The sequence below is a fragment of the Sturnus vulgaris genome, chromosome 6 (assembly GCF_052056855.1).
Source record: "Sturnus vulgaris isolate bStuVul1 chromosome 6, bStuVul1.hap1, whole genome shotgun sequence".
NCBI classification, from domain to species: Eukaryota; Metazoa; Chordata; class Aves; order Passeriformes; family Sturnidae; genus Sturnus; species Sturnus vulgaris.
The window spans coordinates 23,266,970-23,284,614 of record NC_142248.1 but is presented as its reverse complement, the minus strand read 5'-3'; the positions used below and the strand labels follow the sequence as shown (position 1 = coordinate 23,284,614).

Here is a 17,645-nt window from a genome sequence, read left to right as displayed (position 1 = left end):
AAGTTTTTTTAAAAAAAACCCTAATGTTAGGATACATTAGTATTTCTTACCCCCAACAGAGTATACATTCTGTGTAGTGACAGATTGGTTGGAATAGAGTAACAGCTCCTCGAGAGCAGCATTAAATCATCAACCAACCAACTTGCTTTCCTTCACCTCTGCTGTGGTTAGAGCAGCTGTACAGTCATATTGAACTAAATCTGTTACCTCCCAGAAAAATTGGCATTTGCAACTTGGACAAGTTTAATAACTTTAGCACATTTATGTTCAAAGTCCTATAGAAAGGTAAAAAGTTAACAAAGCCAGAGCTGTTTGTGTGCTAATAAATTGTCCAGCTTCCATCACACAGCTATCTATTGACCATCATTTCCTCTTAGTGTGCTGCTTAGCAGCAGCCTGAGCTCAAACAGCTCCAACAAAAGCTTGTCTGACAGCAGCAACAGCAAGATATGCACAGGAAGACAGACCTCAGTCTTCTAAGTCTTTCCAGCAAATTTTGCTTAACTCTAGCTCTTCAAGGTTCCTCTGTGCTAGAGAAACCTTTTGTGCAGACTTTTCTGAGATGCTGCAGAGGGTAAGTACAAAAACCCAATGCAAGAAAATGGTGCTGGGACTGTTGTTACACATTTGCCAGGAGAGTGTTATTTGCGTCAAGCTATGAAAGGCCATGTAAGTCACCAATCCAGTTAGACGTGCTCCTATACAGTTGAACTCTTGCTCTTAGTGCCTCCATCATGGATTTTTTTTCCAGACTTGAGATGCTCAGGTAATTTTTCTAAGCAGGCCAAAAATACCAAAGTATTTCCTACCTGGCTTGCTAAGGTAAGAGCAATATATACTTTGTTCATTTCAGCATCTCTCTTAGCAATAATAATTGACACATTATATTTTAAAGGAAATTAATTCTCAACTTGCCCTTGTCTCTGCCAACACTCAGCTAGTGACAGCTCTCTTCCTATCTGGTTGCAATTTTAGTACTTTGGAAATGGTGAACTAAAAGTTAAAACTCAATGTAGGCCTCAAGCTGAAAATAGAGTTAATTGTTGTTAACTTGACACTCTGACTGAGCCTGTCCTGGAGCACAGTGCTTCACTGTTCATCCTCAATATCCCTATTCATGTTTGATTTCCATCAAAAGCGTTAACCATCCACTCTCCCCTATGTACTGCATTTCAAACCAAGATTTCATACTCTTTCCATCATGGTTTTGCATATTGCATTGGGTTATAGTGCTCAAGAACTCAAAATGCTTTAAAAAAGAAAAATCAGGTTTTAGGTAAGCACATCGCTTCAGTAGCCGAGGACAGCTCCCAACAAGCTGGTGATATGCAAGAACTCATTCTTTTGTTATATTTAAAATACAGATTAAAATTAACTGATCCTTTTACAGACTAATGCTATGCATAAAATGTAGTGTATTGAGGTAGATAGCATTCTTGAAGACTTTTCAGCATCCTCCATACACTGAACACGTATCATTAATGAAGCAGGAGATAGTCTTACTTTGTAAATACATTACAGTATAGCTTATATTTTATTAGTGCAAGAGTATAGTTTCATATATAAGACATTCCCTGTTAGCTGCCACTGTCTCACAGAGGGACCCACTTTTTTTAATTACTGCATTTAACTTTTATCTAGACAGCAGCAATAGGTGTCCATTTACAAAACATACACTGCTGTATATTAGTATTTATAATACAACCTCTTACCATATTTGCCAAGATTGGTGTTGGCTGTCAAGGTTCATCTTGGTCTACCAAGTTTCTGAAGCATGCTTGTGGATTCTACCCTTTTGAGACCAACACAGTAAACTAAAATGCTGAACTGCTATAGGAAATGAAGATCAGACTGCAGCTGAGTTGGGGCAGTATGCTCTGTTAGATACAGCTCTCTCTGTTTATAAAGTTCAGTACTAGGACAGAATTCTACCTAATGTGATTTAGAAATTATCTCCAGAACAAAAGAACTGCTTAACTGGTAGCCTGGTATGAAGATTATCTTGAGCATATGAGACATATGTATCTGCATATCTGTATTTTTTCAGTTGCTTGATTCTTTGTGTATAGGGGAAGAACAATGAAATTCTATACAACAAAGTCTTGTACAAACCTGAGCACAAAACATCCGCATTCTAAAAATGCTCCACAGATGAGCATCAACAGCACATTTTCAGGTACTGAACTATTCTTATAGTATCTATGCCAAACATGAGTTATAACAGTATTTAGGAAAAAAAAAAAAAAAAAATCTCAAGTGAAGGAAATCTCATTACATACTGATAAAAGATACTCAAAAGGAACTGAAGAAACAGGCCATTCCCTTGTTTTTAACCACTTAGATTTTATTTTACAGTATATATGTGACATTTTATGTTACTATAACCAAAGATCAGGGTTGTTTACAAATATAATGGCTGCCATTTGATGTAAACAATTAAAAAGTGTCTCTAAATATTAAAATTTTACATCATGATTTTGTTTTATTAAATTGAATTACTCTTTGTGCCATCAGTTATTAGTGGAGAGGAACTAATTTAAGCAAAAATAGTTTTCAGAAATTAGATGTAGAAACTGAGAAGCCTGGGTAAGATTTCAAAAGACCACTCTCTCATCACTGTAAAAAGGAAGAAAGCAAATTCATTCACTGAAGTTGAAGAGTCAACCAAGTCCATTTGTATTAAGGCTCTTTACATATTATTGAATCCCATCATGCCTTTCATATTCCCAGCAGCACCTTGTTGAAATTGTCTCATCATTGACTGCAAACCAGCCATGCCACCTGCAAAAAATAAGTGAGAACATGAATGTGTTAATGAACTCTGAAGCACAGCTCTCTTGCTTGAGGCATCATTACTGTACACACACTATTCCACTAATATACAAAGGCAAAAGACTGTCAAACTAGGTTTAAACAGCTATTGAAAATAAAGAACTGAATGAGTAATTACAGAAAGGTCTGCAAAACCCCAGGCTTTAAGATGACTTTGATAATAGTAATTCCATCAAGTTTTCTTCTTTTGTCTAGTTCTTAACGCACAATTAGTAAGGTCCAGGTATGAGAGTCCTTACTTAAAGCTGCTCTTGTCAAATTTAATTAGTTGAGGCAAATCGTAGAAGGGAAGCCTATGAAGATTTGTTTTACCATAGACATCCTTCACCAGTCCAAATGCTCATTTTGAGAGCTGAATCCAAATGAAAGACTAGATTAAGCACTGCAAAGTGCAAAGTATTTGGACTAAACTTTCTGATTCCTGTTAGAAAACCCTAGAAATACTTAATACTGATATATAATGCAGATAGTCTCCCATCCCCTTCCTCACTTCTGTATCTCAAATGCTCCACTATAACTGGCAGTCCTCTTGTGAAGCTATAAAAAGTCAGTTCATACCCATATGATGAAGAACTCTTGGATCCATCATCTTTGCCATCTGCTGATTCAGTTTGGCCAGCTGAGATGGGTTTACGTTCTTGGACATATCACCACCTAAATAAAAAGAAAAGAGTAATCAAAGTCGATTAACATATGGTACTAAAATAAAATAAATCTAAATGTTACCTCCTAATTCTAGATTCAAATCCATGAGTACATTTTTACAATTTACTACATCAGCCACTTAAAAGTCCATTTAGGATCAACAGTCCCTACACTCCACATAATAGACTGAAGTGTAAGTACTGTAGTAGTAATCAAGTCTGCATTGATAGAAATACAGTGTGTAACTTAGCAAGGAAAGCTACTGGTGTCATGAACAGTCCAGCTCACACCAATCATATAAAAACTTTCAAACATCATGAAAATGAGCGAGCTACAACTCACTTTCCTCTAACCAGTATTTTCTCATCTCCTCTGTGTTCACACAAGTGACCTCCCCCCTCAGTTAATACATTTTAGGGCAGGGATTTTGTTGTTAGTTTGGTTAGTGTTTTGTTTACCTTTGAAAAGCCCTTTGATGCCTCCCATCTTTTTCACCATCTGTGCAAACTTAGTGTATTGGGTCAAAAGCTCCTGGACATCTCTGGTAGAAACACCTGAGCCTCTTGCTACTCTTTGGATTCTTCCTGGCTGCTTACTGAAAACTTTGGCACCATCTGTACTATCAAGTTCTGAAATTAGTGTGGAAAAGAAAAAACCATTGACTCACTGACATTAAAAACAGTTACAATTGGTAGCAAACCTGTTGTCATTGTTGAGAATTTAATTTTGAGCCAGAGAATAAAAACTTAGTTTCAGAAGTGACAATGCAAGATTTTACATAAATCATTGAGACATAATATTCTAGGAAGTAATACTAGAAAGCTCTTATCTTCATATGTTAATCAACATGATAGAAAAAAAACTGTGTGAATAAATTATGCTCTTAGGATACTTGGTCTTAAGCCCTATTAGTGGGTTTAGCACAAGGGTAAAAGCATACTACTAAAGCAATAATAGGCGAACTAGATACAACACTTTGAATTCTAGAGACCAGGCTATGTCACCAAGTAAATTTGAGGGTGGGTAGGAAAAAGACAGCAGATTAAAAATTAACATAGTTTATTAATTTGCAAGTATAGCATTAATAATTTAGGAACAATTACAATACAATATAAATACAATGAATAAAAATACACTGATTTCCAATAGAATGGAAATTATTCAAAATCCCATCTGCTCTACACAAGATAGAGCAGCAACAAAGTATCTCTAAATATATAGATTTATTAAGAAATTTGGAGACACCTGTACTCCTTGCTATTCCCAAGAAAGTTAAATGGTTTTTGTCATTTTCTGTCATTGTACATATTGCAATGTCTTTTTGTTTCCAGGAAGATCTCTCTAAATAAGTTTGTTCAACAATCAAGAAAAAAATAGCATGTGAAATTTGTTTTACCTTGATCGTTCATACTGTCCATTATAGTCATGAGTTTCTTTAGCCTTGCCATTGACTCCTGTTCATTACCTTTACTCATAAAGTCAGTTCCAAAACCAGGAATCATGCCCTTGTTTTAAAAATGGAAAACAAAAATTGTGTCAGAATGGGCAAAGCTAGCTTTAATTAAAGAAGAAAGAAGTATAAACAGCAACTATTAGTTCAGTAATTACATACTGCAGTAGAAAAATCATTTCACCTTTTTGAAAAACAGAGCACAGATTATAACAAAGTTCAATGAAGAGATTTAAGTTTACAGAAATCTGTAAAATATGAATGAAAATCTAATAAAATTATTTTGGGGATAACTAACCAAGATCTGACTGAATGGTCCCATTTTCATGATGTTTTGGAATTGTTCATACATATCTCTTAATGTAAATTGACCTGAAGCACAACAACAAAAAAAAAGTTAGCAGAAGTCACACTGGCATTTTGGTCTTACTCTCCTTTTTCAATTATTCTTCATATTCATAAGGTAAATTCTATACTACATAGGTAAGTAGATAAATAAACCTCTTCACTACTAATATGGCTAAACAGTTTCAGATGGCACATGCTGAACCATTAAGCTAGTTATTCTGCACTTGTAGCCTGACAGACTTATCATTTGAAAAGCACAACTCAATTTACATGGCTGCCACATTTACTAGAGAAAGAATAACCATTCTTCACTGTGCACATGAGCAAGTTGTTTGTGTCTACACAGGTCACTGTAACACATCTGCTATTCAGGCCTTGGGAATAACTTACCATGTTTTAGCTTTTCTATCAGTGCTTCGTTATCATCCAACTTTAACTCATTTACTTTATCTATCAATCCTTCAATATCACCCATACCTGGATAAAGAAAACAGATCTGAAATTAGCATTAAAAATTAATTACATTTTGACTTTCCATTATCCAATTCTAAGTATCTTTTAAGTACAGTTGTACACAGGACATACCAAGCAGTTTGCTGATGAAAGGCTGTGTTTTAAAGGGTTCAAAGTCATCTATGTGCTCTCCAGTTCCAATAAAGATAATGGGACTCTTTGTGGCAGCAACTCTGCAATAAAATATATTTTATGAAATGACCTTTCAAACACTATCCATCTTTTGTACTATAATCAGCTAGGCATCACGCTATATCGACACTATGCATTCTGTCTGAAGCATCTCCCTTACTCCTCAAACTATTAATGAAAAAACACCCAACACTTGGATGCTTAGCTCAGAGTGCTTAAAAAGAATTTTCTCTAATTAGTACTTTATAAAATACAAACTCCGTTTCAAAAAAATCATTGACGGAAATAGAAGTTGCTAATTTTCATTGCTGAGTTTAAGAAACTTGAGAGGACAGAAAGAAAATTAAATCATCTTCATTTTATCCTAATACTGGGATATTACTGATATGTACATTGACACTAATGATAATATTGTCAGATGACAGGCATTGATGACAATTTCTTCAATGTTACCTCCTACAACAGACAATCTCATTTTCAACCCAGGAAAAAGCTCAGACATAAGAAAACTCAGAACCTTTCCACCACACTGACACTAGCTTTTAGATAAAACTCAGTTTCCAGTTCACAGACAATACAGAGGAAACACAGTACACTTAAGGCACACAAGCACATGACAACTCAAACAAGAGCAAAATGAAAATACCAGAAGCTTGAGTCTTCCAACATTATGCTATAAATAAAGCAAAATACATATGGCAGTTTAGGACTCTTAATACTTCAAATCAAAGACAGGCAGGGATTTAGCAAGTCAGGGCCAGTTATTTTGACTGTTTTGGCAGAACATCTCAGCTCCAAACAAGCTGTATCATTGAAAGGCAGCGGAACAATCATATAACGCTGAAGAGAAAATGTAACATTTTCTAGTCCATACTCTGCCAAGATATAGCACACGGGACATTGAACAAGAATGGAATTTGGGTAACTATGACAGCAGACAACCTTTCACCAGGTTTCTGGACACTGCCAATCCAGAATTTTGATTTGCATTATAGTTTTGAGGTCACTAGATATGATAACGTACAGCTTTTCCCCTTTTGGAAAAAAAATTCTTGAGATGCAAAACTCTTCATCTAAGTCATATCTATTGAGTCCAAATTAATCTTTCTGGAAAAACGCCTAATACACAATATGCAATGAATGCTTGATGCTGATTTCAGAAGACAAAAGTCTGACCTGTGACAATACAAACTACTGTACTGAAAATAAATCATACCATTAGATTCTGATGTTAAATATCAACAGGTGATCCCACCCACCAGAAGAAGGAAAAAGAATCTAAGTGTGACTGTGACTGACTTAGATTCTGTGCAATGTGACAGTGACACTTCCACAGGACAGTTTTCTGCGAGACACTAATGCATTTCACGGCTGGCTGTGCATGGCCAAATGTCGGACACTGTTATACCACAGTACTTACGCACTAAGAGCTCCGCCTCCTTTGGCATGTCCATCAAGTTTAGTAACAATAACAGAAGCTACATCTACTTTGTCTTTGAAAGCTTTAGCTTGAGCTTCACAAGCTTGACCAATGGAAGCATCCATCACATAAACAATGTTATCTGGTTGCTAGGAGAAATGAGATACACAAAATAATGATTTCCTGCTTTACTAAACAATGTACATGCATTATTATTATTATGTAGGTTCAGTAGCAGAACTTACTGCAGTAACAGTATATAAGAGATGTAAGCTTTTATGAACAGTATTATCTAAGGACCATTTAAAAAATTCTGATGTTGTATGACTGTATGATTTAGCTATGACACAAAACATGACAATTTAATAGGTTTGTGCTTATTAGTTATAATTCAAGTGATTTTAGTCAGTATCTTGAGCCAATTAGCTAATTAGTATTTACAAGCAATTAATAGCTAACATCTTCCATTTGGTCTTACATTCAGATATTTAAGACATCCATTCTTCTAAAAGTAAGTTAGCCATTAGCAGGAATTGTGTGGGAAATGTCATATTGTCATGCAAGACCACAGTATCAAATAGGCGTATTTTTCAAACCCATAGAAACAACAGCTTCATTTACATATCAAAACTGTTGAACATTATCCAATCATCTTCTCTGTTTCAGTGCAACTATTTGTAACAATCACAGAAAGTTTAGTATTCAAAAGTTAAAGGAAACCAGACCAGACTGGTTCTTTTATCTAGTTTTTCAATGCAAAGATCCTGAAAAAGAAAAGTTAAAACAAGAATGGCAGCCTCCTTACATGCAAGTATCTTTGAACAGAACAGAAAAATTAAAACTGTCACAAAGCTAACAAGCTCTGGTCATTCAACCCTTGCTTATTCATGTCTGTTTACAATTTCTAATATAAGCTAGGAGTTAAAGCAAAATGCACATAGAACATCAGGATAAACATGAAGCAACTGTCATCAAATGACTATACCAAGTTACTGCACCTCTCAAAACTACTTACTATGGCATTAGCAACTTGTAACATCTCCTCAAACAAAGAGTCTTCTTGTTTGTGACGTCCACTTGTATCAACAATGATTATTTCAAAGTTTTCATTCTTAAATTTCTCAACACCTTCTGAGGCAATTATTACAGGATCCATTTCTGTATAACTGATCAAGAAGAGAAACAAAGACTCAAAATTTCATCACTTGACTATAAACTTGTTAACTATAAATCTGTCTGGATTTCAAGAGGGAATTCCTCCTACATAAAGCAAAAACTGGTGTTAAAAATATGTCTTCCTAAGCCATTTACCCTTACTGCTCAGTGAACTGAAGCACAAAGACTGAAGTCTATCTCACCTGCTGGAAGCTGCAGTAAGTTCTACAACACTGTCCCTCAAATAAGATTTAGCTGAGCATCTAGACAGTTCACCTCCAGTGAAGCTTAGGGGAAAGTTATTTACTGCTTTATAAAAGACATTTCAGGTCCACCTCTGTTTTTATTTGGTAATAAAAATTAAGCATCCAAAAATAATATCCTTTGATCTGTGAGATACTTCCCAAAAATCTGGCCACATCTGCTAAGTCTGTGAACTGCTATACATTGAGTATGCACTACAGGGAATTACTCCTGGACACCTGATCTCTTTGTACACTATCTTACCTGCTACTCCTGGCAGTATATTGAACTGAGCAGCATTTTCATCTGATTGGAGCAAGTATTAGTCAGAATATATTACTAAAAGGAAAGCAATTAGGCAATGCTAGACTGGGTTTAGTGCAAAATATTCAATACAGAACAATACATAATTGGGAGTTGAATTGTTCTCCAAAGTAATTCTGAAAGATGCTTACCTCCCATAAAAGGGAATTCTTGCTTTTGTGGCATTCTGCTTTAACTGGTCAAAAGCACCTGTAAGACAGGTATAGTCAAGGGATTACTTCAGAAAATCTTCCAATATTAGAGAGAACTACATCATTAAAGTCTGTGTTACCTGCTCTGTATGTATCTGCACATATTAAACAAGTCTTCCAGCCTTTCCTCTGATAGAAGTATGCTAACTGTGAAATGAAACCCAAAACAAGTAGTTACACCAAAGTCCCATTGACGTGACACATCTAACATCTTGAAGTCACACACACAGAGGATATAAACTCAAGCCAGTCTTTCTATAACTGAGGCCACAGAGTAAGATTGTTCACTGTTGGCATGGTCATTATTTAGAAAAGCATGTTATAAATAATTCTTAAGGGCAAGATGAAAACACCTGCTTGACTCTGCTTCTGATTCCAATTTCCTGAAATGACAATTTCTAGGAATGACTACAAACAACTTAAGTTCCCATTTTACTAACTCCCGAATTCTTCTTAGTGTTAGTACTGCAGATTGGACAAGCATGTAGAAACTACCCAAAGTAATACTTCAATATCAAGTACCATAATGGCTACAACCTGTACAGCTCTATGTTTCTGTACTTCCAGAGGAATGAAGATATTTCCATTGAAAGACATGTTTTAAAGCAGTGGATGGAATCCTAAACCTTTCTACAACACTCAGCTTCACAGGTGCTGTGTATATTCACAAAACACTGACCAAAGACAAATTTTCAAAATAAAGTTCACCTACGTAAGCACTAACAAAATCTTCAGAAATCAGAGCAGGCTATACTGAATATTTCTCTATGTATGAATCTCAAAAGGAGATGACAAAAAACATTAAAGATCCGTCTTTTTTCCACAGGATAATTTCTCCTCACAACTTGGAATGTATCAAGCTCTGTCTTGGGGTGAATGATGAGTGAGTCAAGAGGTTAGTGAGGCTGATGCTGTTGTGGGTGTTTATTACAGGCCACCTAATCAGAAGGAGCAAGTGGATGAGGCCTTCTACTGGCAGCTTGAAGCAGCCTCCAAGTCACAGGCCCTGGTTCTTGTGGGGGACTTTAACTACCCTGACATCTGCTGGAGAAGCAACATAGCATAAAGCACAAACAGGCCAGGAGGTTCCTGGAAAATGGAACGCAGAGATTACAACTTCCTGTCACAGGTAGTGGATGATCCCACAAGGAATGGTATGTTGTTTGACCTTGCACTAACAAACAGGGAAGGCCTGGTTGCTGATGTGAAGATAGCTTGATTCAGAGCATTCTTTTTTTAGCCTTAAAATAATACAAATGCAAAGCTCCTCAATGAATCTGGGGCTGGAAGAGGTTTCACATCACCAACCTACACTTAACTGAGGTATCTAATAAAAAGGCCAAATTCCACTGGATTTTCTAAATAAGTAATGGAATGAGCATCCATTCTTAATATTAGTCTTAAACCTAGAAAGTGAACTACAATGTTGTGGTTTAACTTCACTAAGCAGAAGGACAAATGGAAAGACTCTCTTATAGGGTATTGTTTCATCAAGAGTTCAGTTTAAAAAAATTTTAAGTCCTACAAGCCATAAATTGCCCCAAAAGAATATTATTTTCAACATTCATTTCATCACAGAAACCCCTCTGCAAACTAGCTCTACATGGTAGTGAGTTAGAACTTTCCGACTTACAAAACCAGCACATATCAACAAGCCAAACCTACCTAAGGAGCCCAATGACCACCAGCTTCCCCAAGAAAAAAAACCCAAATTCCACAAACAAATCAAAAACTATGCAAAGAGATCCACTGCATGTTACCTTTGAACAAGTTGTTGTTTTACCACTTCCTTGCAAACCAACAAACATTATAATATTCTGTTTTCCTTTGGTAGGTGTCCATGCCTTGACTCCAGGATCTACAAGCTAAAGAACAAAGAGTAACATAGGTAACAGAATCAAATTTCAAAAGCACATAACAGTTGGTGTCACAGTCATGCTAGGTGCCTGGTTTCATATTCAAAGGAGAAAAACAGTTTTTGCACATTCTCATCTTAATCCGGCTTAGATTTTTGCTGATTTACAGTGAACAACAATAGCCCTTACAAGATATCTATAGTATATAATGTTCTGTGTAATAATTCTGCAACAGTAAGAGTGTTAATTTCTTTCTAACACTAAGCACAGTCAGGGTGGCCTGTATATATGGCACAAGGATAACAACCAACACAGAAAGGGGACCTCCATCCCTCTTGTCACTGCTCTGGATGAGCTTCTTCCAGTGAGAATCCTTTTAGGATTTTTAGGGCTGTTGCTTCACTTGTGAAATGAGTACATACATTCCTGAGAGCCACCATATGTCTGGGCACAGACTACAGTTAGTTTGAGACATGCCCAAGATGTAGTTTCAATAAGAATACTACTGTTTGCAATAGTAAGAAGCCTCACATCAGAAAGCATAACTGCAGGTATCACATAACCACCTAAAAGCTTGGCTTGCTACTGCACTACTTTCAAGCCCGGACTGTACAAGGAAAGTGATGCAATGCAGAGTTTTGAAGTCCTACCTTAACAAGTTCTTTAAAGACTGCATGCTGGATCATTTTTCTTTTGTTAAGGCCAGATGCCATTTCTTCAAGATCAATTGCAGACCTGAGTTTAAGAAAAGCATGAAACACTAGCATAACTTAAAGCATCACTTGAACCTAGTAATAAAGTTTTTGCAACTGCAACAGCACTCTGATTTGTTCTGAGTTTTCAGATAGGATGTACTTAAGAAGTGATGTGCACTGGAGATATGCTTAGGCAGAGGACAAAAAACAGGTTTCTAATATGCATCTTTAAGACTTGCATTTACTTAAATTACATCTGAAAATAGGCAAGGTAACAGTGCAAGTCACATACACGGATCTATTTATAGCCAGCACAGAACATGTGAAGATGATGTGTCTAGGAAGTAATGAAGAACTTGTTTATCAGACTACTCAACCAGTGACAGCAACAGATTTTTTAAAGCCTGTAAGCGGCTAAATAATAATAAATAATAAGTGGCTAAATTTGACCAAAGACTCTTTTGATGGAACTGGCTAAACATTTAGTTCAAACAGCTGTTTTTCTGTTAAAAGTAAACTGGGTGTGTCTAAAAATACCCCAGCATATTAAGTTATAAATCAGTTGTTCTTTTGTAACCTCAAATTACAACTTTTACAAATATCAAAAGTTAAATGCATTTTAATTATTTCACTTACTTGACATTTTCTCTAAGTTGCTTCACAAGTTTGATATTAACATCAGCTTCCAGTAATGCTGTACATACTTCTTTTAACATAGCATTTAAAACCTTTGGAGTATAAAAGAAAAATCAGAAAAATTGTTTTATAATACACAGATTAACTAGGCCAGTATAAGGTCAAAATAAGAATGTGAAAATCTACTTATGATATAACCATGACTTTCACAAATTAAATTAATGTAGTCTGACCATTAAATCGACTGTCACAAAAAAGTCTGTGCATTTGTTCCCGTGTAAATACAATTTAAATCTGCAAGAGAAGGGTTCTCAATTGTAACAACTGCACACTACATAACACTAACACAAAACACTTCCTACTGCATTATGGCCAACAGCTCATACGGCAGCAAGACTTCCGGAACTCCACTCTGAATATTCCTTAGACAGTACACCAAAAAAAAAAAAAATCTCAGATCAAAACACTATTTCTGTAAGTAACAGTATTCCTTACCTAAAGATGGACACCCTGCTACCTGCATTTTCAGAAACTGGATTACTGCTCTGATTGTATGCCTTTTAGGCAAGCAGGTACCTCAGCTGGAAACCCTGTTTATTCTGAGTTTTCAAAGTCTTGAACAGAAAGATTTTTCTCAAAGTAACACCTGCATAAATGGCCTCATTTTCACATCTTGAAATCTTGCAGGATATAAGTTTCCATTGCTTAAAAAATTTAATTGAGTTGTAGTTGATTCAATTAAGGATTTTGACTCCCAGCAGAAGATACATTAAAACATTTTCTCTATGGTAAGTTCTAAACCTACAGCTCTCAACGATCCTAGTTTTAGTTAATTAAGCCACCTGTCTTTCCACCTGAAAAGAGTTTCTAGCAATCAGTGTACTCAGAAACACTCTGAAACCATCACATTAGCTAGTCTTCCATTTTGCGTTGAACTCCTATAACAGAACACACCAAGTTCCAATTTCAAACTCTTAATTAGAGAAAAGACAGACTGTACTAAGCCAAACAAACTTCCAGAACCTCACACCGACTTGAATATAAAGGCACAAAATGCAACACATTCCACACATTTCAGAAAGCAAAGCTTACTTCTGTTCTTCCACATTTCAGCTTCTAGCAGCCTAGTGCACATCCCCATAGTCTCCCTGTGCACACACATAAATCAGAGCAGGCACCTACCTTCCCATCCAATTTACACACATCTCCCTAAGCACAGCCACCAGGCTAAAGGACCTTTTCACCACGGGACCCAGACTATGTCTGAGGTGATGACCCATGCATAAATCTAGTTTTAAGTTTGAGCAGTACTGTTAGCGGGTTAAAACCTCTATTACAAATTTTACCTGAAGGAAAAAAAAAGGTCTAGGGAACCCACTTAAAGCTTCTCATCAGCCTTTGATAACTTTTTGTCAGAACTCTTCCAGTGTTAATGCCATCACATTTGTACACTACATACCTCTTCATTGATAATCGTGGCATTGCTCAGTGAGCGCAATGCTGAAGTTATTTTTCTTCCAAGATCTGCCAGAACCATTTTGGCGGCTTCAAGTACAACTCAGAAGGATCTGGAAATAAAACTTAAAAAATAAAATTTTAAACTAGTTAAAGCTATGCCTTCACAAATTAATTATTCAAGTAACTTTTGGGTAAGAATCCTGCTTTGCATTCCAGAAAGTACACAGGTTTTACTTTTTAAAGTTATTTTTAGGAAATACTGGCCTGAAGTTAATTTTAGGCAATCCTGATGGCCTACTTAAAGGTATACCATATTTCAATTAGGAAGGATTTCACTGTGTAGAATAAATGTGCATTGAATTCACCATGAAAAACAACCCAAAACAGTCCAGATAGACTTCCAGAAAGAATCCCAACTTCTATTTATCTTCTTATCAGCAATATGCTACATGATGGAATAAAATCAAGCAGAATAGCCTAAAAACTCTGCATACTGCAAGGACAGTATGACAAGAAGCAAAATATTTTGCTAGCAAAATTCAACATTATTAATCAGTTGTATTTTATCCAGCTTTCACTAAATCAAACTGAGCTTCCCATTTCAGTAACCCTACAAACATACTTGCACTTTAATAAGCAAAATTCATATTGTAGTTTGGAAAGCTGTATTGGAAAAACAGACTTTTTTGTTCACTAGAAATAAAAATCTCATATATAAGCCTAAAGCATACCATAACTTACACTTAGGAAACTATAAAATGTTAATTTCTGAAGGGTACACATTCTAGTCAACATGCTAAACCACTCCATCCCCTCTATTAGGTGGCAAGCCATTCAGAAGAATACATGATAAAATCAGCAATCTAAAATTCTGATTAAGAAGAAATCAAAACTTGTCTGAAGAGCAAAAATTTGTAACACCACAGCTACTGCTGAAATGGAGCACTTCAAATACTTCTTGTTTATCTTCCACTTTCAGTGTTGCTTTCTTGTACTCAGCTAAAACTACTTCCTCGCTGATAGCCCAAGTCAGAATCTCACATTTGAGCTCCTCCTTTCAGAACTGAAAGCCAAATTCTCAGTAATGGGAGCCTCTGTAATCAAAACAGATGAGAGTTTAAAAGATTTTTGGGACTTCCTCCTGCCTCAAATGAGAAAAAAACAGAAGATAGGTTGGTCCATTTATTGAAATGAAGAATGCACACTAGCTACATTCTGATTTTATACAGCTCACTGTATACAAACATTGAGATTTATCAGCTGCACAAATCCCAAAAAGCATGGTTTAAAATATCTTTATAAACAATAAAAGATACATTCCAAAAGAGCTAAAACAAGGCACCACGTAGCCAATCTCCAGATTGCTTTGTCTAATTTAGAGTTACTATTGTTACCAGCTTGGTAGGTTAAACCAGCAACAAAACCCCAAAAACAACTGCCAGTGTAACCCACCCTCCCCTGATACTGAAGTCACAACGCAGAGCAAAGTTTTCAGGAGCTTCAGAAGGTAGAATAAATAAATCCCATGTAAGTACAGAAGTTGAGTATGGCAAATGACACAAATAAATACATTTATACATTTTAGATTTAATGTACATTGAATGTACAAGCAACGATATCCATTACAATGCCATCTCAATATTAATTTAAAAAATAGTTTATGTTTCCTAAGGAATTCAGCCAGTAGAGTATTTGCAAACCAGTACACTAATAGAAATTGATGTCCATCTTCTTAAATTGCTGGGACTTCTACATGTTATCTGAAGTGGTAAAACTCTAACGTTTCCTTACATGGCAAATATTATTGCAGAGTAATTCTAAAAAAAGCATTACCATCAATAGGCTCTACCAAACAGACGTTCAAAACGTTTTCCAGGTCATTTTCTGTGATAATCACAATATGCAAGAAAAAACAAAACCCCAAACCTTTAAAAATGGCACTGCAACTCAGTACGCTTTGAGCTGCTAAAATGGCAACCAATGACAAAACTTAACTATAATACTTGGATATATCAGCTAAGAAAATTGATAGGATAACAAAACACAGCATACTCAATATTTAAAATTAGTTTCAAGAGTTCTATAGATCTCCAAACACAGAATTATGTCCTAATAAGCGAATGTTTCCTCTGCAGAATTCCAAAAGCTTTTTCAATAGCCTTACAATAGGAATAATTCAAATCCTTTGCTAAGGAGACGAGTTTAAGTATTTTCATGTAAACTGCTCTCACTAGCACATTAAGAAACCATAAGCCATCAGAATTTCTAAGGGCTGTCAAGTACAGAAATTATCAGAACTTGTGACACAGTCTATCTAAGGCGAGAGCCACACTCCAGACAAAAAGACATGCAAGACGTTTTAGCAGGTAGCCAGCTGGAGCTGGCAGATAGCCAGAAGGGCATTAGCAGTAACTGCACTGCAGATTTTGTATGTGCTGAGCAGCCATAGTTCTGAAGAGTTTAGCTTGCATGCAGCACCCCACAAACACACTGAGCGGAGCTAAACCCAGCTGGGCCCGCAGGACACAGCCAGGCTGCCTCGAGCAGGCTTCGGGCTGAGCAAGGCCACGAGCTCTGCACAGTCCGAGCCCCTCCACGCTGAGCTCCCGCCCCCCCAAGAGCTCCGTGCTTCAGGCATAAACGGGAATTCCAGGGATAAAGGGGCAGCACAAATAGTGCATCTCTCACTGTGGCATGGCAAACCAGCAGTGAAGCAGCTCTGAAGAGACAGACTGCCCAGCCATCCAGCATAAACCTCCAACCAAATTCGCCTAGTTATACTCGCAATACTCTAATGTACAGGATTTTGAAAAAAATATAGGCTTAATGAGTAACAGCAGTTTGAACAGCTGCTTTAAAAGATAACAGCAGTTTAAAAAGATAACAAGCAAAAACAACACTTAAAAACTGTACAGTGAACTTGTGCTACAGGTACACATACATGGATTAAGACCAACTGCAAGTTTAACTCTGTAACAGAGAAGCGGCTGTTTCACAGGTGGGAATGCCTTGAGCTACTGCAGCTACGCTCAACCTCAAGAGTTTCCACCTTCTAAAATTACCCGGCTGAGGACGGGAAGGCGCCCCCAAAGCAGCGGCAGGGAACGGCCGTCTCGTTTATGGCCCAATGCCCTCGTTTTCACGGGAAAAATGATGAAGGCAGAGCCTGATATATGTGCCCGGGCGCTGCCATTCCCCCGGACACTCAGGGCTGGCCACGGACAGCGGGCGGACACCGGCTGGGCGAGTCCCGTCCCGGTACTGTGGACAGAGGCGGCTGGGTCCGGGGGACCCAGAACTGCTCCCTCGGAGCCCTGGCGGACTGAGGGCCCTGCCCAGCCCGCTGCAGGACAGACCGCCGCCTATCCCCAGGCAGGCACCGGTGCCTCCTCCCTCACCGCCGGGACTGGGCCGGGGGCTCCTCCGCGTCACGAGAAACCGCCGCGGGTGGCGGTCACAGAGCAGCTGCGGCGGCAGCACAAGCACTCACCGAGAGCGCGGTGCCGGGCCCGCGGGCGCAGCCGTGCCCAGCCCGGCCCGCCGGAGCGAGGCCGCCCAGCGAGACGCCGCTGAAAGCGCGAGGAGTTACGGCCGCCGCCGACCAGGGAAACGTCAGCACTGGCCGTAGCCCCACAGGCCCCCGTTGGCTTCCGTTTCCGGGCCGCTCGCGGGCCCGCTGCGTCCTTAAGGTGGCGTCGTATAAACGTCCCGCTCACACCCGGCGCGGCATAGGCAAAAATCGCCCCA

At 37.7% G+C, this 17,645-nt stretch overlaps 1 protein-coding gene across 2 annotated transcripts; it reads right to left on the bottom strand.

Annotated features, from left to right (window-relative positions):
- Window positions 1-2,323: 2,323 nt before the first annotated feature.
- SRP54 (signal recognition particle 54) lies at window positions 2,324-17,527 on the bottom strand. 2 transcript variants are annotated; one of them, XM_014890938.2, is made up of 16 exons: window positions 17,389-17,527; window positions 13,900-14,020; window positions 12,441-12,532; window positions 11,760-11,844; window positions 11,014-11,118; window positions 9,334-9,400; window positions 9,194-9,251; window positions 8,356-8,506; window positions 7,341-7,489; window positions 5,861-5,961; window positions 5,666-5,752; window positions 5,226-5,299; window positions 4,874-4,982; window positions 3,936-4,106; window positions 3,391-3,486; window positions 2,324-2,781 (listed from the first exon to the last, which is right to left on the bottom strand). In XM_014890938.2, exons 2-16 carry the CDS (start codon window positions 13,975-13,977, stop codon window positions 2,690-2,692), a joined length of 1,515 nt encoding a protein of 504 aa, XP_014746424.1. In that variant the 5' UTR covers window positions 13,978-14,020; window positions 17,389-17,527; the 3' UTR covers window positions 2,324-2,689. The 2 variants fall into 2 exon arrangements, with proteins under 2 accessions (XP_014746424.1, XP_088023421.1); XM_088167295.1 differs by lacking the exon at window positions 17,389-17,527 and adding an exon at window positions 14,940-14,993.
- Window positions 17,528-17,645: the final 118 nt, after the last annotated feature.